The sequence below is a fragment of the Dicentrarchus labrax genome, unplaced genomic scaffold (assembly GCF_905237075.1).
Source record: "Dicentrarchus labrax unplaced genomic scaffold, dlabrax2021, whole genome shotgun sequence".
Lineage (NCBI taxonomy): Eukaryota > Metazoa > Chordata > Actinopteri > Moronidae > Dicentrarchus > Dicentrarchus labrax.
Window position 1 is genome coordinate 18,295,841 of NW_026136720.1, and position 27,560 is coordinate 18,323,400.

The following is a 27,560-nucleotide window of genomic DNA, read 5'->3' on the forward strand; positions in this document are numbered from 1 at the left end:
CATTTAGGTGAATTAGCGCTGTATGTTAATAAAGTAGAGCAGATAAAAAATGTGATTAGAAAAGCCAAAATGACTAATCTAATTAGTATTTTCATATTGCGTCACATAAATTCTGAATCCATAAGATAAGAAACCCTAAGAAATAATCAGTACTTGGCCATAATGGATGTTGTGCTGTTACTGATATACACTGTGAGGAGTTTGAGGAGGCTATGGAGAAGAACATTTGGTTTGGCCTCAAGGAAATTCTGGCAAATCGTTTGATGACTCAGGAAGAGAAAGCAGGGTCTGGCTCAGGCTGTGTTCAGAGAGGAGAACTGCTGACCTACTGGGGTGTTTGGGGGGGGTCATGGACCATCATGTGTTTTGTGGACTTGGAGAAGGCTTATGGCTGTGTCCCTCGAGCACTATTGTGGGTGGTACAGCAGGAGGATGAAATACTAGAAGCTACCATCACTACAAGCCTCCCAGTCCTTGTATACCAAAGTGAGATGCGTCCGTATTCTCAGCACAAAGTCAAACACAGAGTTTTCAGTGGGTGTTGTACACAGGGTTGCCCCTTGTCTCCATTTCTGTTTGTGATATTCTTGTACAGGATCTCAATTACAGCATCAGTAGTGATGTTGGGGCGTTGTACCAGATCAATTCACTAGTCAATCTACTTTTCAACCCTCACCTGTTTATGAACTTTGGGTAGTGACCGAAGAGTGAGAACGCGGATACGAGGGACCGAAATGAGATTCCTCCGTAGGGAGGCTCAGCATTATGCTACATTCGCATGGAATCAGGCATACGGTCAACAGCAAACGGATGTCATGTCAGCAGATGAGAGCAGGATGGGTGAGTCCAGCAGAAAATACAGACAGCTGTAACGGCGGACAGCACTGACGTCTAAAGTTAAAGATAGGGAGAGGAACTTGGACTTGCGGAGGGAGCTTGTAATGGAGCAGCTGCTACTTGAGGTCGAAAGGAGCCAGCTGAGGTGGTTTGGGCATCTAATTAGGATGCTTCCTCGGTGCCTTTGTTTGGAGAATTTCCAGGAACGTCCAACTGAGAGGAGATCCCGGGGTATAACCAGAACTCACTGCACAGATTATATATCTCATTTGGCCTGGGAATGACTGGGAATCCCCCAGGCAGAAATGGAAAACATTGCTGGGGAGAGGGATGGCTGGAATACCCTTCTTAGCTTAGCTGTGACCACGACCCGATTTATGCTGTGTGCTTTACCTGGCTGCAAGACAAATTTCCCATTGGGGATAATGATGTTACAGTTGAATGACAGATACCTAATATAAAACATTTTCATCATATCCATCAAAATTTTGAAACACCACTTTCTTATGACAGTGCATATATAAAATGTCAACAAGGGGAATTTCTGCACAGCTTGACAGTGTCATGATATTGTAATTCAAAACTCAAGTCAGTGGTCACTTGACAGATCGCCAATCTTAATGTCAGATATCCACTGGTGGTGACCGTTGTTAGTTGCTAGCATGCCTAATTAGATATCTTGTATATAGGGGGGCCTGTGTTGGCACAATGGCCTAATCAGCATAATGAGCCTCTCCATTGGGGGATAATTAAGATGTGTACTTGCATAACAGTCAGTCACAGCGTGCCTAGGCACAGTAGACAGTTCAGATCACATAACCCCCCCGCCTAGCAGTGATGAGCGACTGTACTGTCAGACAAGTGGGTCCTGCTGAGGGAGCAGAGGCAGCCGTCAGTGGATGATGTGACCTTGACGTGATCATTAGAGTGAGGGAAAGGGTAAAGAACAAAGACCACTAAAATTGGAGATTGTTTTCTGACGGCTGTTTACTTCAAATTAGTCAGCTGCATGTTTATGGACGCTAATACTTCACAGGAATTATGAGATGTTGCCAAGGGAGGAACTATTGAGCAATTACCATTAGACAATATCAGAGAAAAACATCTGCAGTATTATATCAGTATTTAGCAAGTTTCTAAAAATACCAATTAATTTAACAAATAATAATGAGTTATAATTTCATGTCAATCAACAGATTTTTTTCTAATAACTTTTAAATGATGTGTAGCTAATAATTTTTTGCAACATAACAAGTGCCTCTTGCTCAAAAGGGGAATTACTAAAATAGAACTTGGGTCAGGATTAGATATTCTACAGTTGATTTACAGTTTGGTTGATTAAAGTTGCTCAAATCAGGTTTGAAAGCAGGAGCTCATTTACACAATAAAATTGACCTAACATTAGAATGAATATCTTTTTCTATTAGAAATGTCTACTTTAAAATCTTCCTGATGCAGGATTGTGTCCTAAAGCCACTTGCAGAAAGCCAATGCAATTTGCCTTATGAATGCAGGACAATCAAAAGTGACATAAAGTGATTTTTAGCCTACGCCCAATTGGTCAGCAGCTTCTTAGGATAACATGAAGAAGATGATAAAAAGGGAACAGCAAAAGAAGAATCATCCAGCACTTTGTGCTTGGAATCAAAAGAAAGAGAGAAAAAAAAAACAGAAGGAGAAACAGAAGGAGGATGACTGGAATAGATATAGCAGCAGTCTGGCTCTTGATAGTGGACAGTAGTCAGTGTAAAACTCAACAGAACACATGGCAACAGAATGAAACAGTCCACTGCATCTTGAAGTGAATCCCAGTTATTCTAAAATGTTAATAATACTGCTGCCAGGGCTTGGATATGGAGTGATTCTGATTATAGAGCAGAGAAATAAGGACAGCTAATGATCTCAGGGCAAATGTTGCTACACAAGACAATCTATAGTCAAGCTACAGTCTCTGTGAGGATGTACGTAGGGACAACAGTGCTAACATGCTCACAATGGCAATGCTAAGAATATGATATTTAGCAGTATAATGTCAATCAGCATCTTAGTTTAGCATGTTAGCATCCTAATATTTGCCATCATTAAACACAAGATACAGCTGAGACTAGCTATTTGGTTACAAACCATGGACATTGTGACCTGATGATGGTGCTAGATGAAAAGTTAAAGCAATATAATTTATTCTGAATGTCTGTACAAAATTGTGTGCAAATTCTTCCTGTAAATGTTGAGATATCTCACTGCATAAGAGAAAACTTCGACCTGCCGTGAGGAAATGTCACTAAAGTCAGTAGTATTAATCCTGTGGAAATCATGAATGTCTTTAAATTTTATTGTTATTTCAGCCTGGACAAAAGCAGTTCATTAACCAACAGACCTACATTACCATCCTTAGAACTACTCTGCTAGAGTGATTAAAACCCATCCAAGTTATGCAGTTGCCATAAAACCTGAGAAATCCAGAACATTTTAGCAAACTTTACAGTAGTGTTTTGGCTTCATATCTGACTGCACCAGCATCTACTAAGTCGCTCCTCATTCACCTGCGCAGCATGAGTTTAGGGTTCTTGCTGTGGACGTATTCCTCCATCAGCTCCAGCAGCAGCGTTCGCATAATGTCGGTGTAGTATTCCAGTTTCCCATGCAGAGCCACAGTCAGCAGGGAGGCAAAGTACACCTTGGCTCTGGCGTTGAAGTCATGACTGCGCTCCAGGGTACGGATAAACTACAAACACATCACACACGCACACACAAAGAAACAGGCAAATGACAAGCTAAATTAATCATCCTGATGAGGCACACACACACACACACACACACACAGACGCAGGCAAATCCAAAATAATATGCTTTTAAATAATCAAAAGACAAATGCTAGAGAAAGCAATAATTATCAAGGTAAATTCAATTCTGAGCTTTAAATATATCATGGCTTAGAAAAGATAGCAATTACCCACACATTTGCAGTTAACACCTCAGAGGCTGTTTCTGTGCCAGCAATTCTGGATTATTAGGAATTTTCACACGTCTTTCTCTGCTATGTCTTCTGCTTCTCACTTCCAAATACTGTACTGAACTCACTAAAACATTACAAAGTCCTTAAATCAATGGAAGATATAAAAGACTCCACAGTACATTGACTGAGGTTAACAGATTTTTAAAGCCAACAGAAATGAAAGAGAGTGTGGACCACCAGTGTTGCAGGAGGTAAATCTACCATCTAGACTTTTATCCTGCTACGAGTATTTAGGAGTATTGCCTGTGATGATGATGATGCACAAGGCCAGTTTAGTTTATTCAGAAACCAGGCTACAACTGTTTTTTTCCATTTCTGAGTAGCTCCAATTGAAAGAGATGTACCTGCACATGCTCAAGGACTTGGTTCAATACTGTTTCACTCATTTCATGAGCTGAGAAGAGTTTGTTAAAAATAGTGAAAAGTACATTTGTGCCTGCCTTATGTTTTATGTCTATTTACCGTTTACTGCATGCTATAATGTGTAAACCGAATAAATATAGTTTATTCTATATAATTTAAACTGACAAACAGGGTCTTTTAAAGAAAAAACAGTTTGCTACTAGCTGTGAGGTTGCACTGGCACAGCAGCACTTTAAGCTAAATGCTAACGTCACATTGACAATGCTAACGTGCGGATGTTTAGCAGGTAATGTATTCTTCAACATTTAGTTTGGTGTGCTTGCATGCTAGCAGTGGCTAAAAAGCACTAAACACAAAGTGAGCTGAGTCGGAAGGGAATGTTTTGTGACTATTTGGTCATAAACAAACATTTTGACCTAATTATGGCGCTAGAGGAAAAGTCATGGGATCACCAAACTCATTAGGATACATCATCTGAGAACCATGAGTGTCCATATAAAATCAGATGGAAATCCATTCAATATTTGCTTAGATATTTCATTCTGGACCAAAAGTGGTGGACCGACCGACCGACCCTAAAGGTCTGCTGCTAGCATGGCTAGAAAATATAGATGTATTTTAGAAGACATCCATTGCTTTGTTAGGCTCTAATGTTGCACACCTTCACAATGCTGCTGTAAACTCTGTGCAGACATTATCAGACTACAACTGATCAGACGTCCATGTGCTGTGTAATTACATTAATGAGGAAGGTCTTGGAGTTCAGGAGGTTGGAGAACTGGTTGAGCGCCTGAGTCACTGTGGCCCGTCGAGCCTCTGGGATGTCTAGCTTTCCCGTGATCATCACATCATTGGCACCGTCCTTAGAGGGCAGGAAGAAGACGCGGTCTGTGTAGGTCTTGTAGTCCAGGAAGGGGATGCGTCCCTCGCTCAGTTCGTTTGTGTGGTCCTCCATCTCGATCATCAAGTCTGCGGGACGTAAACAAGAAAATTGTACCTTGCTCCTTTTAAATAAGAAGCTATTGTTGTTTGTGTGCTCCTCATCTGTCTCAATCATTATGTTGCGAGAGGCAGAGAAGGGAGAGCATTGCCGGGGAAAATAACTTCAGCTGTGAAAGATTGTTTTCTATTACTGTTACTGCAAAACTGCTTCTCATAATGATGATAACATGATGTTAAGCAGGAGAATTTATTTAATTTACTGCAGTACAATACATCAAAGAAATATAATCAGAGCTATGAAGCACTTCATTACTTTATAACTTCTTAGAAACATGGATCCTTTGTGGGACATTAGCAATATTGCCTAGCATTTGCACAGCTGCACTGTACCTGTGAATTCTTTCTTGCAGCGGTCTCGTACGCTCTCCTCCAGATTCTCAAGCTGGTGTTTCACCTTCTCATACTCCCTCTCTGCCTGTTGACTCTTTCTCCTGAACAGATTCCACAAACACAACACACGTGTCATGAAAGGAAATAATTTAGGTCTAATTGTTGTTCAAGGAGTTGGCACAATTGGCCGATAACATAGTTTCAGTGTTTTCTCAGAGTTTCACAAAAACATCCCATTAGCGCTGGTATTATTCCACTGTGGGCTTATTGTTCCTGATGTAGGTGTTTTATAAATATTCAGGAGAAAATGAGCAAGTTCAACTAATGCACAGCCGCCTGTGACAGACTGGCAAACAAATTACCTTTTTTTTGCAGAACCTTTAGGAGGCATAGATTGAACTGGCGAAATTAAACAGTGAAAATAAGGAGGATGAGATATAATAGTTATAAAATTATCCCTACAATAACTTTATGCCAATACAATTTGTGAAAAACACCAATACCATAAATACAATGCTGTTTACAAATCATCCAATTATTACATAAACTCACCATGTATATATACATACAATTACAGCTACTTCTTAAGTCCCAATATTGGGATATAACAGAAAATTACAACTAGACTGGCTCGAAATGAAAATACTTTGTCAGAATGTTTCTTTTATTCTAAAATACAAAAACATTTTCCCTCGAACAATAAGCTGGACACTAAACACACACCTCTAACCATGCAGTCTACAATGTTTATTTATCGAGTGCAGCAGGCTATTAAGCTATTAGACTATTAAACCAGCCCTCTGGCAATTCAAATGAACAGGGCTTCAGTGAACTGAAAACCTTACTTATCTGGAGTAACATTATGTAATAAAAGATCATCAGTAGGTTACGGTCTATAGATACACCAACAACCCACCAGGCTCATTAGTTTTTATGTGGCTAGTTATGATTCTGCTTCTGTGGATCAAACCTGTGAACAGATTATTTGTGCTGCTGATTTAAATTAGCAGAAGAAGTGAGCTACATTGCATAACATAGCAGTTCGCTACATTAAAGAAAGACAAGAAAATGTCTTTTTCTGTGTGACTTTTCGTGGGTCTTTGCTTAAACCATAATCCCCGGACCCCCTTTAACTGCTCAAAAAACACATACGTGACATGGTTTTATCAGATTAATACTCAATAGTTTCCTAATTTTATGAGATTTCCTTATAATGGTTTTGTTTTTTTTTTCAAACTGATTTTGGAAGTCGGCTAAAGAAAAGGACAGAGTACCTCTGTTTTGGTTCTCAAAGACTGTAAAACATGAACATACATCTGTGATTGATGTTGACAGTACTTCCTTATGCAGGACTACACCCTCCCAATTCCTATTATAAGTCTGTTTGCATTTCTGTTCTTTGAGTTTTGTTCATTAGACGTCAAACAGGGAGTTACACCTCTGACACCCAACTGACCCCAAACAAAAGTAACATCACCTTGCTCAAATGTACAAGCTCAGTTTTGGGCAAAGGGAGGGGTTACCGCTTCAGTACTTTTCTACATATTCTTTTAGATATTATTCATACATGGACAGCAGTGGGACCTGAAAAGCCAATTTCCACAAAACACAAGGGTTAAGGGGTCACAAGCTAAAAAGGCTGAGAATGGGAACCACTTGCATAAAATATTGCAGGTTTGTAAGTCAACAACACACAAAATGATCCTCTCATGCGAGGAAAAGGTAAGTACCTGGAAAAAATTAGTAAAAGAATTACTAAACTGCACCAGTAATGATTATAGAGTATTATGTGACATTTAACTGTGGGGTCAAGATGTTCAGATAATAAACAGCTTCTTTCCTCTAAAAAGGCAATTAGAAGTAGTAAGATTACTTTTTTTTAAATCTGTATGGGAGGTTATCCTAAAATAACATACCTGTAGCAGTAGACAGAGATAGCTATGATGAGCAGCATCGGCACGATGACAGCAGGGATGATGATGTACAGTGACAAATCATTCTTCTTCTCGTACTGCACAGAGCCGACCACCCACTCCCCTTTCCCAAACTTGATCTGTGGATAAACACAGAGAGGGAATCTTATTATCTGCACAAGCTCTCGACATTTTTAGATGAGATTTATTCAGGTGAGTGTCAATGGTAAAGATTCGACAGTACTGGAGAGGAAGTGAGGATGGAGGAGAATCTACATAATTGCACACAGTTCTGCTAAAGCAGCAGCAGGACCTTACAGTATTTTTAAAGTGCTCGGGCTATGTGGAAGTTGGTGGGCCCGCATTAACTGAACAAATGAATAAATGCATTGAGTTCAATACTTTATAATCAAGCTTCTGAACTATTGATAGTCTGGTGGTGTCACTTCTTTATGCAGCACACAGCCACAGAAATTAAACAATAGCTCACTTAGAGGAATTACCCAGAGGATGAGGTTACAGTATTAATCACAATTGTGCCTCGGCTATAATTAAATGTAATTATAAGGGCCTGTAGCTACATGAAAATTGTTCAACCAGTGAAAATAATGGGTTCTAAAGATTCTACAGAGGACACGCCGAGAGAAGCACAGTAAGGATTCATGATGCATGGAGGCTCTCATCTGTAAGTTTGTGTATGTGTCTGCACTGCAGTGGTGAAATGTAACTAAGTACGTTTACTCCAGTACTGTACAAATTTGAGGTACTTTTAAAAGTATTTTTAAAGTCATGCCACTTCATACTCCACAATATCTCAAAGGGAAATATTGCACTTTTTACATTTACCTGACAGCTGTGGTTACTAGTTCCTTTACAAATTAAGATTTTATCCAAAACCTGACAAATGTGTGTCAAATGTAAGGATTTTCTGCTTTGTCTCTTTTTTATTTTATTTTATACTTTTTCTTTTAATATGTTTTTATTCCTTTTTAATACTTTTGAGGTTTGGACTATTGGCTCTGGGTTGTTGTGACAGCATTTCTTACTAATTAATCCATTATTAAATTAATAATTGCTACAGTCTTATATAAAACAGCTAAAAAATGTGCTCCACCTCAACCAGCTACAACAGTAAAATGCTGCTTTTACATCAATGCACGAGTAATAACGTAATATATACTAACATAACACTCACATGGGCCATTTCTTTTTACATTAAGTACTTATACTAATATTTTAAGTACATTTTCCTGATTACACTTACATACTTTTACTTAAGTAACAACTTTTGTAATTGAGTATTTTTACAGTGTGGTTCTGAATACTTCCTCCACCACCATGTATCTGCCTGTCTTTGTTTGATCTGACCGTTAAGTCCAGCAGCTCGGGCCGGGTGTCTCTGCGGTGCCGTCTGGAGCGAGCCCGAGGCGGGGTGGAAGGTGGGTCCAGAAACAGCTTGTCATCCTGAAGCGTGTTGACCAGACAAGGCACATCGCCCACAAAGGCTTGAGCCTCTTTGGCCGTCATAGCTTTGGAGAATCCGCGACCCTGCAGGGGGAAAACCAACTGTAATGTTTAAAGTGTCGTGACTGAACTACATAGGAGAAAAATTAATTACTACATTTATACACCATCAAGTAGACGCATCATTTGATGAGTGTTAAAAACATTACTGTAAGCATTTCCATTAATAATGGGTGAATAGTGTCTAACAGCTCTTCACTCTTCCACTATGTGAGTGCCAAAAGTAATTAGAAAGATTAAGATTATACTCACTGTAAGCACAATTCTAATTTCTTACTTAAGACTCTGTAAGCACAGCTCCAGTCAATACCACAGTCCTGGCATGGCAATACACTTTTATACACTTCTACAGCACCCTTCTGTATCTACAGACACACTTTCAATTATTCTACTGCAGTTTGGAATAGAAGAAAGGTGAAATTATCTTAAGTAAACCAGTGTCTGAGTAATTGAAAAGGCCTCGCTTTTCTTGCAGAAGTGTGAGTAGAAAAGGGAATACTGTGAAACCTCAAGGATGACACAAACAAGTACTAAGCTACGAGACAAATTTACAGCTGAATCAATTGGACAATTCATTGATTAGTTGTTTCACACAGAATTTGATCTGGTACATAAAAACATTCCCTAGCTTGCGCTTGCAGGAAAGTGTGATGGGCATTTTCAATTACCAAAAGATATTAGAGCAAACCGCAGAACATTAAGAATGTTTTTGAATCTGTTTATAAGGGTTACAATAACTACTAATCTACATTTGACTTCCAAAACACACACACCACTGAGCTAAAATATGAAATGTGCTGCTATTCGCATAATTCTTACATAATAATATAAGCCGCTAAAGAGTGAAAATTTGGCACAGTAACTCCAATTCAGCATCTTTTCCAGTTTTGTCCTCAAGTCAACACCATTTGTCTCAATTCCTTCACACACAGAGGCTCAGAAACACAGGGCTACAACTCAACATTAAACAGGGTCCGCAACAGCCTGTACTCACGGTGACGATGATGATGCTGGCCTCAGTGATGACCTTCTTGATCAGCTTGTTGAAGACAGGGTCAGGGTGGTAGTCGAAGGGCTTCAGTTCCTTCACCAAGTTGTCCAGGTGGATGTACGTTCTTAAAGGGTGGTTCACAGAGTTGTTTGCAGTCGGTGAGCGAAACTGGATGACCGTGTCGTTCTTATCGTGGGCGTTCTGAATGTGTCGGAGGGACAATAAAATGGATAGGAACAACAATACAAAGTTATATGTTGACATGTAGCACACAAAAGGTAAGCAAAAGAGAAAATGTAGGAGAATATAACAGTACTCAACAGAGAAAATGTGGGGAGACAGAGAAGCAAACAGTTTTTTTTTTTTTAAAGTAGCAGTGAATTACTGTTTTTGTTGTGTGAGGGAAAAGTGTTTTTGGGGGTGGGGTGGTGGGAGAAAAAAGCCTGGTTTGGTACGTTGGAGAAGGTAAAATGATGTGTCTCTTTTCAGCCAGTCTATTAAAATCCCAATCTGCCATCGTAGAATAGCAGTCTCTGATGAATAACAACTCATATTGAGTCATCCTCTGGCTTTGTTTATTTGCTTTTTGATTAACTGGACCTGTGGTAATATTTCTGTCACTCTGATTGTTTAGATACCCGCTCTGACAATACTGTGTGTGACAGCTAAACCCTACAGTCCTACACGCAGCTTAAGTTTTTCAAAAGGACAAGGGAAAAGGCGTAGGCTACATCAGATAATGCTTTGGAAAAGTCACGCAGCGCTACTATAAATTGTGAGACTGGTTGTATGAGTTGAAAGTCTTTTGTCATTTAGCTTAAAAGTAAACGTATTCCGTTATCTACAGGAGCTCTGTGAACTGCTGTCTCCTCTGACTCTACTTTGCCCTTTGTTAAAACGAATAGCTCAGCATTTTGGGAATTGAATGAGAAGATTTATACCAGTCTAATTTCTGTCCAGAAAATATAAAGCGACTCACTAATTTGCCAGAAAGAAAATATGAATTCCCTAAATGTTGATACTATTCTTTTAAACATATAGACAGCAAACAGTGTGCCAACAAGCTCACAATGACATTTTTTAGCTGTTATAGAATTTACAATGTTACCTATCGTATTTTAGTGTGTTATAATGCTAACACTTGCCAATGAACATTAAACACAAAGCAGCTGAAGATTGTTGGTCTTAGAAATTGTTGATAGTTAGTATGTGCAACAGCTAATCTCTTCATAGGAACTAGTTTGCATGGTGTGATCTATTTTAATTTAGTGATGTGTAAATCTGCACTTAGTAAATGTTTGTATTATAGCTAGGCTTTTATTTTGAAGTTACAAACAGGTGCAAACAGCTCTAGAAGTCTCCGTTTACAATTACAAACGAGAGCTGGAGGGACCTTACAGCAAAAAAAAAAAAAAAAAAAACTAAAACAACAAAAACATAATTGCTCTGAGCTGCTAACCTGGCCCAAAATGTAATCAACATTTTCTTCACCACAAGCCCACAGCAATAATGATACATTTGGGTCTAGTTCAGTGGATAGACTTAAACCAACAGAAGTTTATGAAGTTGACCAGCCAAGGCCTTTGAGATAACACTTTACATCCGCTGCTAGTCTGTGGAAGCCACAAGTCTATTCAAAATCTCTCCTGTCCCTGGGTAGCCGAGACCAGGGACTTGGCTGGGAGTAAAGTGGTGAAATGGTCACATAATCTTCTGCAACCTTAATGCTGGTATTAAATTTAGCCCTTTAAATTAAATGAACAAAATCGCTACTGCTTAACACCGGCCACTACACTGGAGGGCAGGCACCACCAAGCTGCGTGCAACTCCTTCACGTTCCCTGGCAGAGGCAAAGCTACTTGATAAGGCTGGACGAGGAACACAGTTATATTCTGGTGAGGGTTTGAAGGATTTATGACCAAAGGAGTGAGATTAAGTAATACTGGCTTATGGAATCTCACTGATCGGTGGAAGCAAGCAGGAGTGGAAATCTGTGTTTGTTAGTGTGTGTGCATGCTTCACAGAGTTTGAATGAATCACCAGTAGTCGTGGGCTCATGAGATGTAGGGTGATTGATGGACAGGGCTGCTTCTGAGGGGGGGGGGGCAGATGGAAAAGTAGAAATACTCGGAGACAAAGAATCCCAAAAAAGAGACAGTCAAGAGAAAGAGTGAAGAGAGCAAAGAGAGATGGAGAGGCTGATAAAAAAGGGAATAGAAAAAGAAAAGGAAGACACACACACACACACACACACACACCTCAATAGCTGTCGAATTGTCTCCGTGGACTTTCATGACAGCAGTCTGGATTAGGTCAAAGCCTGAGCCGGTCACCACAATGTTCCTCCCTCCACTAAAAAAAACACACAGACATACACGTACAACAAACAACACAGTTAAACACATATATGAGCACAGTTATCCCCAGCCGCACGAAGACAAGCTCATAGGGAGAGTAACGGGAAGACACAGCTCTTACGTGGTACCTGGGGTAATTTTCACTGGAGATGAAAACAAATTAGTTTAGCCTGTGAGCAGCCTATTGGTTGTCTGCTGTTCCAATCTGTGCGCCTAATCACACGCGCCCTGGTGCTTTGAATTGCTAAGGGAAAAGCAAGGTAACCGTCTAATGCACCCATTTTCAGTGATCATCAAGCAGTTTGGTACAACATCAAAGACTAGCATTTGTATCCCCTTCAGCCAATCTTCAGCAAGCATGGAAAATATTCTGCACACATACACAAACATATTCAGCAACTCTTGAAGGACAAATGATACTTTTAAAAAACAAAAAAAAAGGTTATTGGCATTAAGACCCTCTTACCAAGGTTTGATACAGATAGAAGCTTGCAGGGCAGAGAGCAAGGCAGGTGCCTTGTGTTAGTGTTCAATTTTCCACAACAGTACTATTCTATTCAACCTTGTCATCAATGTCAACAAGCTTTTTTGTTTCCTTTTCTCCTTCTCTACTTTAAAAACAACAGTGTGAGGTATCTAAAAGGTATTTATTTTTATGATTTTCATGACGACTATTCAGAACATCAAAGTCAAGGGATAACTGTAGTTATTAGGGATTCATCACCTTCTTGTTTTTTGCATTGGGGTTTTCAAATATAACATTGTCATTACAAATTAATAAATGAATTGAAATAGACAGCTTTGGCACCATCAACAGTAAATCATCAAATAAAAAGGCAGATAAAAAAAGAGCACTTAAAACAAAGGTAAATTCATACAAGTTGATACAAGTTATGTAACGGTCATGCCTTTCTTTTGGCAATAAATGTATATCAATTGATGCTAAATGCCCTTAGCGTTAACTATACTGACATTAGCCTTTAGCCTGCTAGCTAGTGAGTGAAAAAGCTAATCAACAACTACAACCTAAGGTAAGATGACTACATAGCTAACATTAAGATTACTGTAACAATGCTAACGTAGCTCCTATGGGGACATTAGCTACAAGTTACACATTAGCTAATGCTGTACGGACTATGACTGTTTGTAGTTTTTACCCACCAAATACCACAATCACTGCCTAACTTTGACTCTATTTTTCCAGGTAGGATCAAACCAATATTATAAACAATTGGATTCCAGCTGAAAGGTGAGTACGCTGCTACTTTATACTGACCACACAAAGCTTCCTTTGGGGTTGTGGTCTAGCACGATGGGATTTTCCAAGAATTGGAAGGCACTTGGGATGGTTGTTGTGGTACTCTTCCCATACTTCACTGTGACGGTGAGAAGGTCAGAGGGCACCTTATCTGCTCGGTATTCTCCTGTCCTGCAGGTGATCTCTGCTCCGAATTGCTCCCTGCCAAGACAAGGACATAACTCAGGACTGGCGGGCTGGAAGGAGTGGGGGTCGCACAAGGTCACTGTGCAGTGAAAGCCAACACGGCAGCAGTCTGACAGCTTGTTAAATCCTGGCTTTGCTGTTTCTCTAGCTCGTTATTTTTCCGTTACCTCTGACTAAAATGTCACCATGGGCTGGTTTTGACAGAACACTCGTGGTCACAGTGAAGGCAAATGGTAAGAGAGAAGAAAAAAAATTCTGCTTATGACACCAAAGTTAAGGTCAATTCCATTTTTGCTTCAGGAATGTAAAAAAAAAAAAAAAATCAATTTATGGGCTTCAAAGTGTGCATACTGTAGAATTTGCATAGAATACAATGTCTGAATAACAAGTAGCACTTATCAACAGAAGAGAGTGAATTGAAACAGAATTGGGCTTTGGCGTGAATGACAATTATTGCTGAAAAAGAAATCCTTACACAGTGCAGTCCACCCCTCCGATGGTAACCTGGACATCATTCTTACTGCCAGTGTCCAGAAATCGTCCAGAAATTGTAATGAGGGTGCCCCCAGCCTTAGGACCTCTGGAAGGTTTCACTTCCTCTGGAATCGGGTCCTGGTGAAGGGGGGGTTGGGGTGGGGGTTGCAAGACACAGCATGAATACATACTCATGTTTCCCCTGCAATGATTTACATGCACACAGAAGCTCCGACCCACAGGCAAATACTCACTCACACACATGCAAGAACGACACACACCGATACAGTGCTATATTATACACACACACACACACATCCGCCCCCCCTTCTATCAGAAACATTCACACACACTCATACAAGCACCACATCTGCCTCAATTTGCTGAGCAAACAGTTAGGCGGAGCACTCCCCTGTGGGGAAGCTTTAGCGAAGCCCGAGATATGAAAAGCCAGTTAAATAGCTACGCTGTAGCCTGTTAAAGTATTAGAGAGAAAAGGGGGTCTACTGCATGGCATCTGGTTAAAGAGGAATGCATAAACATTCTGGCTTATTTTGCAGTGCATTACCATTGTAATATGACAGCATCTAAGCGCTTCATTTACCAAAACATTAGGATGTTGTATTTGTACATTCCACTTAAATGACATGCCCTTGATATGTTCTGATAAGGGGCTCTCTGCAGTTGGGAAATGGAAACATAATCGAGACAATAAAACAACAAAATCAGCTGAAAGCTTTGGGACGTGTTTATTTTCTGGGTCAAAAGTTGTACGCCTCCGTACTGAAAGTGCAGCTGAGGAGAAAGCGAGAGAGATAGAGTGTGTGAGTGAGTAAGGGAGAGTATTTACCCTGTAGGTGAAGTACATAGAGGAGGTTCCTCTCTTCTCTCCCTTCACCTCCACCTCCACCTTACCCCAGTGTCCGCCCGTAGGGTCAACAGGGCCGATCTCACACACAACGCTGGACGGAACAATAAGAAAGGTGAGAAGATATTTAAGGGCTGAAATGAGCAATTATTTTCATTAGCCATTAATCTACTGATATTTTCTACTGATTACTTTTTTCTATAAAAGGTGAAACCATTATGAAAAAGGGTGAGGTCTTTAAACTGCTTGCACTGTCTGATCATTAGATTATAGTTAACTATCACATAGGACAAAGAAAAGCAGCAAATGTTCACATTCAAGAAGCTAAATCATGAGAATATTTGATATTTTTTATGGAAAACTGACAATCGCTAATGAAAAAAAGTTGCTAAATATGTTTCTAAGCAATTAATTGACTCAATGTTCAACACTGTAAGACCTGTGTTCCAGATTAATGATTAGCTTCATGCAATCTTTGTCCAAATTTATCCATTCAAATGTGCTATTTCTGAATACCACATTGGCAGACAAATGATTTCTGTGTCTTGTTTTAGTTAATTGGAGAAAGTGGTGAAAATAACTGTAATTAAAAATGTAACCTAAAAAAACAGAACTCAAATGGGATTTTTATTTTTCACATTTTCAAGTTACATGCTAAACAGGTTCGTCCAACGTTTAAATAATGTTTACTAAGCAGCTATGAATGTAGTATGCTTTCCGATGCCAAATTGGCGGCTTATAGCATCTTAGAAATTGAACCCTCAGGGAATTTTCCCACATTGCAGTGTCTGGAGTTTACTTGGAATCATGTGATAAACCAAACACGTCTGTCTGCTGCAGTCCTCGGGGGAAAATGTGTTGCTGATGAAAGGGGTCAGCATAAAATGGCAATCCTTATTCAAGCTAACAGGTGGTCTACTAGCAGAAAATTAACAGCTACAACAACAATGTGATGGAATGAAGTATCACAATGGAAAACCTGTCAAAACTTAAAAGAAGTGAGCTACAGCATGCAGTAGAAGACCGTGCAGCACAACTAACGACAAGATGAAGACCACAGCAGGCATGTTAGCACCAAAAAGTAGGTGATTTAAGGGTGAAAAACATTCCATCTGGTCTCATAAATCCAGTTTTATGCCTCATCGTGCAGATGGCGGGGCAAGAATTAGTCATAAATGTGGATCAATCCTGCCAGGTGTCAACAGTTCTGGCTTGGGGCTGTGGGGCAACAATGTGGATGTTTTCTCTTTTAAAGACCATTTGTATGAAGTGAACAATTTTGAAAACACAGCTGTGACTGAAGTGCATTTGTGAGGCTTAAGTTCATTCCAGTGGTCTTTTTATGCAATGCTCAGCTCATTAAAGCACCTTTGGGATGAGGAGGAACAGAGAGTCTGCAGCATGAAAAATCCACCAAAAATCTGTGGCAAATGTGTGATGGTATCAAATGTGTGGTATAAGAGGGTGATATAGTTACAGTGCTTTGGTGAATTCATATTTTAAAGACTTCCGGCTGCTCTGGGCATTTGTGGCCACAGACAGTATTTAAAGACTGATATTCAGTAGTATACCCCACTAGTGGAAAGCAACTAAGTGCATTTACTTTTCTGATGGATAGGACAGTTGAAGACAGGAAAGGGGAGAGAGAGAGGGGATGACACGCAGGAAAGGGCCACAGGTCAGACTCAAACCCATGGCTGCTGCAGCAAGGACTCTGTTATGGTACACAGGGGGGCCAGCTCTACCAGGTGAGCTATCAGGGTGTGCTATCAAAAAACATGTTTACTCAACTTCACAAAGGGGCAGATAATTTTAGTCTAGTTTGGGGCCTCTTGTCATGTTTCAGATGAGATATTTGCAGTTCCACTACAGAGATTTTAACTGTTTAACAGTACATTCAAAGAGGTAAAAGTATCTCATATTTGCCAGAAAAGCAAAGATTAGAGAAAAGTCCAATATATGAATACACTTTTGTGTAGCAGAACTGTCCTAACCCATTAATCATTTCACAATACCAAACTGTACATAAAGAAGTTAAAACTAGCTCCTTGACCAGCTCTGCTTACACACTGATGCATCAGTATTAACAATCTAATTATGTCATATTTAATATCAGTCACAGAACTGCAGAACTTGCACTTTTGCTTTACATTTTGAGCATATTTTGCTGATAATACTTAAAGATGTATTGAGACATGTAAAAATGGTCTGCTTGGAACAATAATGTGTGTGTAAATTGTGTAAAATCCTTAAAAAGGCATGTACTCCTTCTACCTCGTAAGAAATTCAAGAATCTATGAATAAGCAAATGTGTTCCTGCTGGACACAAGATCCTGCTTCACTCTTTAAAGTCAACTCGCATTGCATGCACATGGGAGACTTCATGTTTCTACATCACACTTGTATAAGTTGCATATCATTAGGATAATACTGATTTTGGCTTTTGATTGCAGGACCTATTTACATTGTTATTTTCATATTTTAACTCAAAAAAGGATCAGAATACTACTGACACCACTGGCATTCGCCAATTCTCCTTTAAAAGAGTGATTCAGTTTCTGAATCAACTTGCATCTGGAGACTTTCAGATCAATACAGTGGCATAATGAGCTAAATAAATTATACACCCAGGTCACCTCGATGAAAGGAAAAACACTCCTTAGTTGATAAGGTATCCAAAAGTTTATATAAAAAAGACATAGTTTGACCAACAGCAAACAACAACGAAAAGATAGAAACGAATGTGTGCTGTTGCTCATATGTTTGCACAAATACATCAGGTGTGTAAGTATTACCTTGTGGAGACAGAGTACTTCTCCTCCTGGTGGATACAGGGCTCCCCGACCACGGTGATGCTTTTAATGTCTTCTTTGTGGATGCCGAGGTTGGAGCCTTGGATGGTGATGGAGATTCCTCCTCGGAGGGGGCCAAAATGTGGGATGATCTGAATGGGGAGATACAGTGGTGGGGGAGGGGGTGGGTGTTTATAGGAAGAAGGGATTTGAAATGGATTTAAACAGATAAGTTGTGCAATAGGAACATATAAACAATTTACACAGTCTGTTTATGTCCGTTAAATAGTTTGAATTGAAGTGTTTAATATTCAAAGCATCGGTTGAGAATTATTGTACATCCATACTATAAGAAGCATATTTGCATGTTATCTGTGTATGTATTAAACACTGATTTGTGCAGTCTCTATCAACTGATACCGCACCTGTATCTGTCAGGTATGGGCATAACCTCTGTCACAATTACTGATAGATTTTTGTCAATGACAATGAGGCACCAACAATTAAGTGAAGAAAGAAAGAATTAATTTAATCTAGATGTGCTGCAGCTCAGCTCAACATGCCCCTCAGAGAGAAACAGACTTTCAACTCCCCCATCAACAGAGAGAGGAGAAAAAAACACAGCCAGTAAAGTGCTCCGATCAATAATCCAATCAGCACAATCAATGCCGTTTGACTGCTAATCACAAGCCTTTAATGGACCTGTAAGGTTCAAAGTTCAGCATAAAGAAATGACAACATTGTAACTACTCACTTTAGTGATCTGGGGGTCAGGGCACTCAGTGTTGTAAGGATATTCGGACCCCTGGTCAGGACTGCACAACTTCTCGTACACACACGCCTTCTGCTTGGCGCACCACACGCAGCGGTACTTTGGATCAGAGTTCTTACAGAGACTACAGTCCTCTCTGCCCATGGAGCAGTTGTAAAGGGTGACTGTAGAGGGGAAACAAAGAATCACATTTTAATCCATAATCCTGATGGGAGAAGATAATTGTTAAAAATGTTGATTTGCTCCTCTGATTAAATCCTCAATTATCACTGTGTTACCCTCAGAGCAGTGAGTTTAAAGGGGAACTTTAACATATCAAAGTCTGTTTATAAGTCTCAGGAAGAACCAATGAATACATGAAAAAACTTATCTAAATCCTTTTGTGGCTTCAGATGGGGCTGAAGACCACTGCTACTAACAAAACACACTTGAATCTTCAACCAAACTGTTAGCAGTCAAATTGCATTATGGGTAATGTAGTCAGCAACTTTCGACAGGGAAGAATAAGTGGAATAAAAGTTGGTATCTCTGGTTCTGCTGCTCCGATTTTGATGCTCTTTATTAACTGCCCGTCATAACTACAACAGTGTTATAGAAGTGTAATGCTAAATTGGTGGAGTAATCTTTTAGTGGACAACAGTGAGAGCTTTGTGGACTTCTTTGCGCTGGGTTTCGCCTCACAGGTAACATACAGTGTGCACTACCTTATAGGTGGAGTAAGTTGGGACTGTGAGAAGCCTGTGAAGAAGACTATAGAGAATACCCAGGGCTGAAAAAGTACCTTCACTTTCTCTGCAAGTTATAATTTAATCTGTAGCTATGTGAGGCTAGAGGGTAATCTGAGGCTAGAATAAATAAAACAAAGCTGTGATACACAGCTCTCTTTGTAGTAAAGTTGCAAACGCAACATTATATATCATAAAGGATCAGGTCTCTATCAAGGAAACCGGTCGTGATTTTAACTTGGGTTAGTGCATTATTAATACAGAGGCTTACACAGCATTTCTACTTTGTTATAATACTATTATTATGGAAAGCCTGAAAGGTACATATTTATATATACATATATCATAGTTTTTCTTCTTTACTTCACTGCACACCCTCACTTCTGAAGCCAACCCTTGTATATAGAATGTATAGTAAGATACTCTATGTATATTCTGAATGAAGGGTGAGATGTCTATGTTCATGTCTGATACAATAACTTAAACGTAAAGCACAATGGCTTATTATGAATTCTCATGAAAATAGGATTCAGGGACGTTTATAACATTGAATTTGACAATATTCTGTCAAAATGTGTATGATGATATAGTCATTACCAATTCATTTTCTGTATAATTTTCAATTTTAGATTAAAGGCAGCTGCCTCAGATCTAATGGAGGCCCCACACTGGGACTTGAAGTGTACACACAGGGCATTATAAATAATCTGATCTCCGCATTAAAATGTGAGAGAGCGTACCATTCAGTGTGCTGTCCATCTTCTTGCCTGACTCCTTGTCCTTCACGTAGAAGAGAACATTGGTCTCCGGTGACTTATCGTAAGAAAACTAAGAAATTGGAAGAAAATGAATTATTAATTCAGAATCCAGTGATTAATAGCACTTAAGCTCTTCTCGGCAAACAGTGTGGGCTGCCGCTCCCTCATGCCAAGAGAGGGGGAAAAAAAGGAAGGAATTTTTTTACTCAGTCTGGCAGATTTTCAGCTGAAGAAATCAATGTTGGAAAAGAGCATAGCTGAGGGCTAGGCACTGCTTGAATCTCCAAATCACAGAATTCACAATGTGGGGATGGAGCTAAAATAACTCCAGTGAGGAAGGTCTGTCCATTAGAGGGAGCTAGAGAATATCAAAGGGACTGTGAAAACCAGCCAAAAGGGGATTGGATTTTTAAGCCTGGAACATGAAGTCATCTGTATATGGACAGACAGTTTGCATTTAGACTTCAAGACGAATCAAGTGGCACTATACAATGTATTTCATTTAGTTTCAGGGTTGTTCTATATTGTACTGTCATAATCCAAAAATCAACCATAGCTCAAGGACCTGTGTTGACTGGAGGGAAAATTCAGAAGCCTTCTGAAAAAAATGAGTAAAAGGAACAAAAAAATCAATTCAGTTTCAATAGCGAGACAAAGTCAAGGGTCAATTGTTGAAGACGACTGACAAGCTACTACTAAACAGCCATACTCACATTGAACCCGCTGAAGGTGTAGAATGGCCCCTGCTCAAAATTTACCTCTTCTTCCGCATTTCTCATCAGCTCAGTGCCGATGGTGAAAACATGACCCTAGAGAACAAATAAAAACAATTAACTTTTTGTTAAATATTCTTCCCTGATCCTTGTCTTTTTTTTCCAGAGCAAGAAAAAAAACATTCCAACCCCTCTGTTATGGGATGACTGGCTTCTTTTCTTGTTCTCACAACTGTGAAGTATGTGAGAAAACAAGTATATTCACAAGTCACACAACAATCAAAATGTACAGCATCAGGCAGTGCCTTGCACACTCTTGTGCCCATGAGGGCTTCAATACATGGGTAAATCAAGCAGACCTGCAAAACATGTGTTTCACAACACAAACTGTGCCATATGCAGAAATAATATAAAGTCTGTCAGACATTTTAAAGTATCAACACTTTCATCCTGTTCAAAAGAGGTGGCGACTGTGATCAAAAACGATTTAAATTGGAACGTAAATTGATTTTCCGTACAACAACACTGCATCCGGAAGGTCTTAATGAGGTGCTGTCCTTAACGTGTCTTTTGTAATGGCTTACTGTTATCAATTCAGTGATTAATGGAAACGAGCCTGTCCTAATGTTGCTTTTAGTTTTTGCTGTATATATACACACACATCTGCATAAAGAGATAAATACTCATATACAGGGACATATGGGTGTATTCGTTCTGGTATCCTTGCAGTTCGTGTAACCGCGCCTTCTGCCTCTCACCCCCTCTCTCCTGATTGCTGTTTGTCTGATAGACGATTTTTTCCTCTTCAATTACATGGTCCATCTGGTTCAATGGCAGAATCTTCTGCTTTTTGTCACATTTCGCACATGTAATAAAATTGACTCTTTTTGCATCTAACGGAGTCGCATTTTATGAGATGAGAGTTTTAATTAATGCACACGTTTAAAAATTGTGACCAATCCGGTTCACTGTGGTATTAATACAATCTGCAAGAAGTGTTTAGAAGAGCTGACTCGTTTTCCAGAAATGCCCTAAAGTCTGTCTCTGTGCCACTTTACCTGGTAGAGGTCCAAATTGATCCCCTCGAAGCTGATACGAGTCTTGTAGCCCACAGGGATCAACACAGGATCTGGATTCTCGAACTGAGGACACTTCGCTCCCTGAGAAGGCATAAAAACAAATCAGATACTCCAACTTTGATTCATTTACATTTTAAATATGCCAACCACTTAACGGACACCCTCATCTGTGGCAACAGATAACTTTATCTCTGAAACATCTGCTGACTTGTAAATTGATATCCTCCACCCTACAATATTTGTCACGCAAGATGGTGACAGCTGATACAGGGATTTGAGCTTTTTTTATTAATTTTCAGGAAAAATTTGGATCGCTCAGGCGCTGCGTCACGTGCGGTGATTAAATGTTTCTTTTGAAACTTTTGCTACACTTCTCCCGGCATTTATCAAATACCATCACAGATAAAACTCCTTGCCATGCCACTGATGTGTCAACCCTTGAGGAGGCTAACCTGACGGTGCTTGATGATGTTGGAGCCATTCACACTGTCGTCCATGTCACTGCAGGTGTGGTCATGTGTGTTCCATTGGCAGCCCCATGAACTGGCCACACATGAAATGCACCTGAAAACAAACACATAAACACTAAAGATAAGAAAATACTTTCACACACATAATTAGGCAGGAGCACGCACACATAAAAGCACACACAAACAAAATCTAAAAACATGCAAGCTCATCAAAGAGCGTCCGGCACAAAAATCCATGTCGCTGACAACAAAATGGATCTCTGCAACTTCACATAAGCAAAGCTCGTTCATCACACATTCCTTGGCTTGAAAGAAATGAAGAAAAAAATAAGAAGGGAAAAATGGCGAGATTGACTTTCATTTTTTGATTAATGAATAGGAAACTGAGGCAATTTCCTCGGCTTGATAATAAACGGTGGAGAGAAAATGCAAGAGGTGCATTCAAAACTACCATGCATCACAATTTACAAACAGAGCCTTGATCTCTCATCTGCTCACGCACGGTGATACATTCACATCAAGGTTGTCAGTTGATGCTGTGTTCAGTGTCACTGTGTATTTTCAGTGAGTGACAGAGCAGAACTGATAGATTAAGAGTCTGACTCACGGTGTGTTTTCAGATTTCCTCACTGTGGCAGCGCAGTTATAGAACTTGAATTCCCGCATGGCCAGCTCCACAGTCTCGTTGACGAAAATCCTGATTGGCACGGCCACAAAGTCTAAGGAGACAGCAAAGGGAGGGTTAAAAATGAGTTGCACACATTTATGATTGGGGATAAGAATTATTCTGAATATTCAAAACTTCCACAGTTCACAATGTCATTTGTTAATTTAAGAAAAAGCTAAACATTACCTTTAAATAATTTGTGACAGCATGACCTCAAATACCTTTATACTAATTATGCATTCATTTAACAAGACTTTGAGCCTACAGCCATGTTAGTGGTTCTGTAAAGCTGTACTTGGGCACTGTGGGCCAGATTGACACGGTCGTCCATAGAGCCCTGCTGCTAGTATGGCCACTAAAAAAGTTGTAATCATCGCCATATTAACCTGTGGGGAGCCCAGGGGCAAAAACATGCTGTTGGGCTTCTACTGTCCCTGTAACCCACTGCCCTCGGTACAGTATGTGTATTCTGCCTCCTAGCTCCTGTTTAAGTCCAGAGCAACCACTTCTAGGGTTTCCCCCAGGAATTTGTTTAGCTGAGGTGGTGAAACACTTTGATACTGACATATCTCTTCTCGTGATCAATTTAGTTATTATTTGATTGCCTAAACAAACTCAGTAACTATATTACAGCAAGTCTATTTTTTCCCTAAAGCTTAAAGCCTTAAGCTTTTATTTCATAAAATGTTTTCATTACAATATTACAGTAGTGGAGATGGGCTTTTGTTTTAGGCGTAGTGGCCCATCTCTGCTATAAAACACTGACTACTCTGCTAGAATAATATTACATTTGTGTTTGTGTAACAGCATAAACTAAAATAATAAATCTTGCAAAACTAGATGTTGACACAGGGCGCCTCTATAAAACACGGCAACAAAATTAAGTAATAATGAGGACCCTAGTTAGCTGATACTGTGCTTTAGTGGTGTGGATTCCGCAAAATCCTGAAATTAATTAAATTACCAAAACCAAATGGCATGCAGTGAACCTAGGGCTTTTTGGGCCACTTTCGCCGCTTTTCCCATTGGTGATACAACCTTGGAAATAACAGACATTTGCCTTGAAAAGAGGGTGTATTAAAAAAGAGCAGGTTAATCATAAAGGCCATACCTTGGTCCTCAGGTGTTTGTGGTATAAGCGAAGGGTTGGGCAGGTTGCAGGAGACCTGACCAGAGTCAGACATGGTGCCCTGACTCTGGAAAGACTTGATGGTGCAGTGCAGACGGTCAGAAAGCCCGATTGCAGGAAGAGAGGGGATGTTGATCTTCACCTGAACAGAAAACAAATATTTAAAAGGGATTGTGGCTGAAGTGAGTTTTTCATAGAAAGAGTTATTGCCTGTGACCTTTTTGGCTGAGTAATATCAGTTCACACTAAATTATACACAGCAGAGAAATGCATTTAAACACAGTGTAACTTTAAAGCTAGAATACAGAAACTGTTTCATTTTAAAGGCCAGAGATTGATTTATAACATGACAGAAGAACAGGTGCTGCTGATGGAAATACAAGAGTGAGTCAGCAAGGGAGGTAGCCGGGAAGGGATGGAAAAATAAAACTTGCACAAGAGAGGCTCTCCATCTTCAGGCTGTGAACACAATCAACCAGGTCGGTTATAATAAGCCAGTTTGGAGTTTTCTTGATGGATCAATACAGAGAAGAACAACCTAAAGCCCAGGGTCTCTGATTCACAATGGAAACAGTTTATTACTCAGGTCGTGCATGTTTGTGAGACGTGCATGTAAGTGGGGTTGAGTTCTGCAGAGCGAGAGAGAGACAGAAAAAAGGAACAGAGAGCAAAAGAAGAAAATGAGCTAGAAAGAATGAGAAGAGAAGCAGCTCTGTACCTTCTGAGTCTTTTTACAGGAAAGGTTCGGGGGATAGAAGGAGACAATCTTGACACACTGCTGCCTGTAGCTCCACAGCCAGCCATTCTTCTCCTCTGCCCGCCGGCACTCAGACCTCCTGGTACACCTTCAGAAGAAGGATGAACAACTCCCATCAGCCTCTGCTCCACAACCCCTAAACGCTTTCACAAGGCCTCAAAAAAAAAAACAAAAGAACAATGCCTCTGGACCCTAATGGATTTTCAATGTGCTTTGTTGAATAACAATAACATGCCCAAGTGACTTCAAGCAGGGTCTGTGCAGATTTTCAAGATGAGTTAGATTAATGTTTTTCATATCATATCTATATAAAACCAATGGTCAAGTGTGTAACATTTAGGAGGATCTACTGGCTGAAATGGAATATAATATTCATAGGTATGTTTTCCCAATCAACTCATTGTAATGAATTAATTGTTCTTCCCTTCTTCCAGCTTCTCAACTGTGAGTTTTTGCTGCTTTTATTTATCTTATGTAATAGTAAACTGAATATTTTAGTTTTAGTTTTGGTCAGCACGTTGGACTTGCGACAACTGTGAAAGACATTTTTCATAATTTTTTTCACACTTGATAGTGATGAATGATAATTATGATAATGATCAATTCTAAAATGTCTAAACAGTCCTTCCAGAAAAACTTTTTTTGTGATTGTTGTGGGCAAAAATCCTTGAGTAAGCGGCACGTTTTCTTAAAAAATGCAATGGAACATGTGGGATATTTATGCAATTTATGCGATGACATTGCGGGAACTTGCAAAAATTGCGGGAACTTACAAAAACTGCGGTTTGATGAAAAAGAGAAAAAAAAGTGATTCCCCCAACACCCTTTTCTCACTAGGCTACTAACTTAATGTAAAGAGTAATTTCTTATTACTATGATTAGCAAGCATACTGCATCACAGAAAGTGCTGGGAATATTTAAGTTCTCATCTTGTTTTATTTCAGACCTTAATAAACACATGGCTCAAACTTACAAAACATTGATGAGTCAAACAAGTTCTGTAGCTTTACAAAAGGAATATGCTACAACTTCTGTAAAAATGAATAAATAAAACATGAGACTGATTGGCGGGCTTCATCATGGCTTCATCGCGGGGTTTGCAGCTTTTCGATGATGTTCACGTTGCGTAATTACATCACTTCATAACGTTCCCATGGCAACAGGGGAAAATGGCTGCTCTTGTGTTAAGTAAACGCAACATTTTTCAACTTTCTGCTAATATATATGTGACTTTTTTGCACTGAAAATGCGGGGATTATGAAATCATGCAAGCCCCGCATATTTATGCGGAAATCTGCAATTTGTGCGGCGAAAGTGCGGTGTTTTTGAAAAAATGCGGCCCCCGCATAAATATGCGGACTTTGGCTGATTATGCATTGAATTAGGTACGTGATCGCATAATTGCGTTTTTCTCGAGGGACTGTCTAAAGCTGCAGTGATTGGTTGATTAACTGATTCGCTGATTGAATGAAAATTAGCTATTAACTATTTTGATAATTGGTTCATTATTTCAGTCATCTTTAATGTAAAAGTGCCAAATATTTTTCATCAAATATGATAGCAACTAACTGTTTAAGGATGTCACTTGGGGTGCTGGGAAGTAATGATGTGCTGCTTTTTTAGATTTTATAGACTAAAAAATTAATCAAAAAAATAATCAATGATAAAAATATTTTTTCATTGCAGCCTCAACATTTGACAATGCAGTATGAGGGATGAGGAGAAAAATACAACATATAATCTAGCGACACAATTTCAGATCGCAGCAATTTTTTGGTCATCAATTGGGTAAAACATAATTCAAAACAAAATTAATACTACAAAGGAAATACAATGTACATTAATATTAACAATGTGCAAATAACCAGAAATACACAGTATTATGTAGCATCAGATTTCAGTGGAAAATTGCTTTCAAGAAGTAGAAGTGGAGAAAAACATACAGGCTAAGTAGGGCTGCAAATAAGGATGATTTTCATTTTTCATGATCTATTAATCTTACAATTATTTTCTTGATTCATTTACTGTCAATGAAACATCAGAAAAAGAATAATAACATCTATCAGAGCGTCGTGAGTGTCAGAGCTCAAGGTGTTATCATCAAATGTCTTGCTTTAGCTGACTAAAAAGTACAAAACCCAAAGACATTCAGATTCATGTAATAAGACAGAGAAAAGAAGAAAGTAGATATATCACATTTGAGAATGAGGCTTTTTTGCTTGAAAAATAACTGAAAGGATTTATTCATTATAGAAATAGTTGCTGATTAATTTCCCTGTCAGGTGACTAAGTAAATGTTTCTGAATGTAAGTATCAACAACTTCCAGAAGAACAGTTTTTATGCTTTCTTCTTGTTCCCGATCACATCTCTGTAAAATGCTTGATACATACAGTCCCTTCTGCCCTCCAGACCCTGATAAATATAGGCTGATGAGTGTAAATTGCACAGACTGCCTTCGCTGCATGAGGCTGACAAACAGCTTTAATTCCTTACGGCTGCACGGACAACAGGAGATGGAATATAAACACCGAAGGGTACTAAAAGTGTCTGCAATAAAACACTGAACAAATACCCTGCT

General features: G+C 39.4%; 1 protein-coding gene across 4 annotated transcripts in view; it reads right to left on the minus strand.

The window, feature by feature from the left end:
* plxnb2b (plexin b2b) overlaps positions 1 to 27,560 on the minus strand; it is a 128,517-nt gene that overhangs the window by 14,394 nt on the left and 86,563 nt on the right. For all 4 annotated transcript variants that reach the window (XM_051381422.1, XM_051381423.1, XM_051381420.1 and 1 more), the window contains 19 exons: positions 24,943 to 25,069; positions 24,207 to 24,366; positions 23,036 to 23,147; positions 22,411 to 22,522; positions 21,938 to 22,039; positions 20,880 to 20,975; positions 20,149 to 20,236; positions 18,666 to 18,847; positions 17,915 to 18,063; positions 15,102 to 15,213; positions 14,253 to 14,389; positions 13,610 to 13,792; positions 12,235 to 12,328; positions 9,980 to 10,177; positions 8,830 to 9,009; positions 7,465 to 7,601; positions 5,549 to 5,649; positions 4,956 to 5,185; positions 3,381 to 3,562 (listed from right to left, as the gene is read on the minus strand). In XM_051381422.1, the coding sequence (XP_051237382.1) occupies positions 3,381 to 3,562; positions 4,956 to 5,185; positions 5,549 to 5,649; positions 7,465 to 7,601; positions 8,830 to 9,009; positions 9,980 to 10,177; positions 12,235 to 12,328; positions 13,610 to 13,792; positions 14,253 to 14,389; positions 15,102 to 15,213; positions 17,915 to 18,063; positions 18,666 to 18,847; positions 20,149 to 20,236; positions 20,880 to 20,975; positions 21,938 to 22,039; positions 22,411 to 22,522; positions 23,036 to 23,147; positions 24,207 to 24,366; positions 24,943 to 25,069 (2,682 nt within the window). The remainder of the gene's footprint in view (positions 1 to 3,380; positions 3,563 to 4,955; positions 5,186 to 5,548; positions 5,650 to 7,464; positions 7,602 to 8,829; positions 9,010 to 9,979; positions 10,178 to 12,234; positions 12,329 to 13,609; positions 13,793 to 14,252; positions 14,390 to 15,101; positions 15,214 to 17,914; positions 18,064 to 18,665; positions 18,848 to 20,148; positions 20,237 to 20,879; positions 20,976 to 21,937; positions 22,040 to 22,410; positions 22,523 to 23,035; positions 23,148 to 24,206; positions 24,367 to 24,942; positions 25,070 to 27,560) is intronic.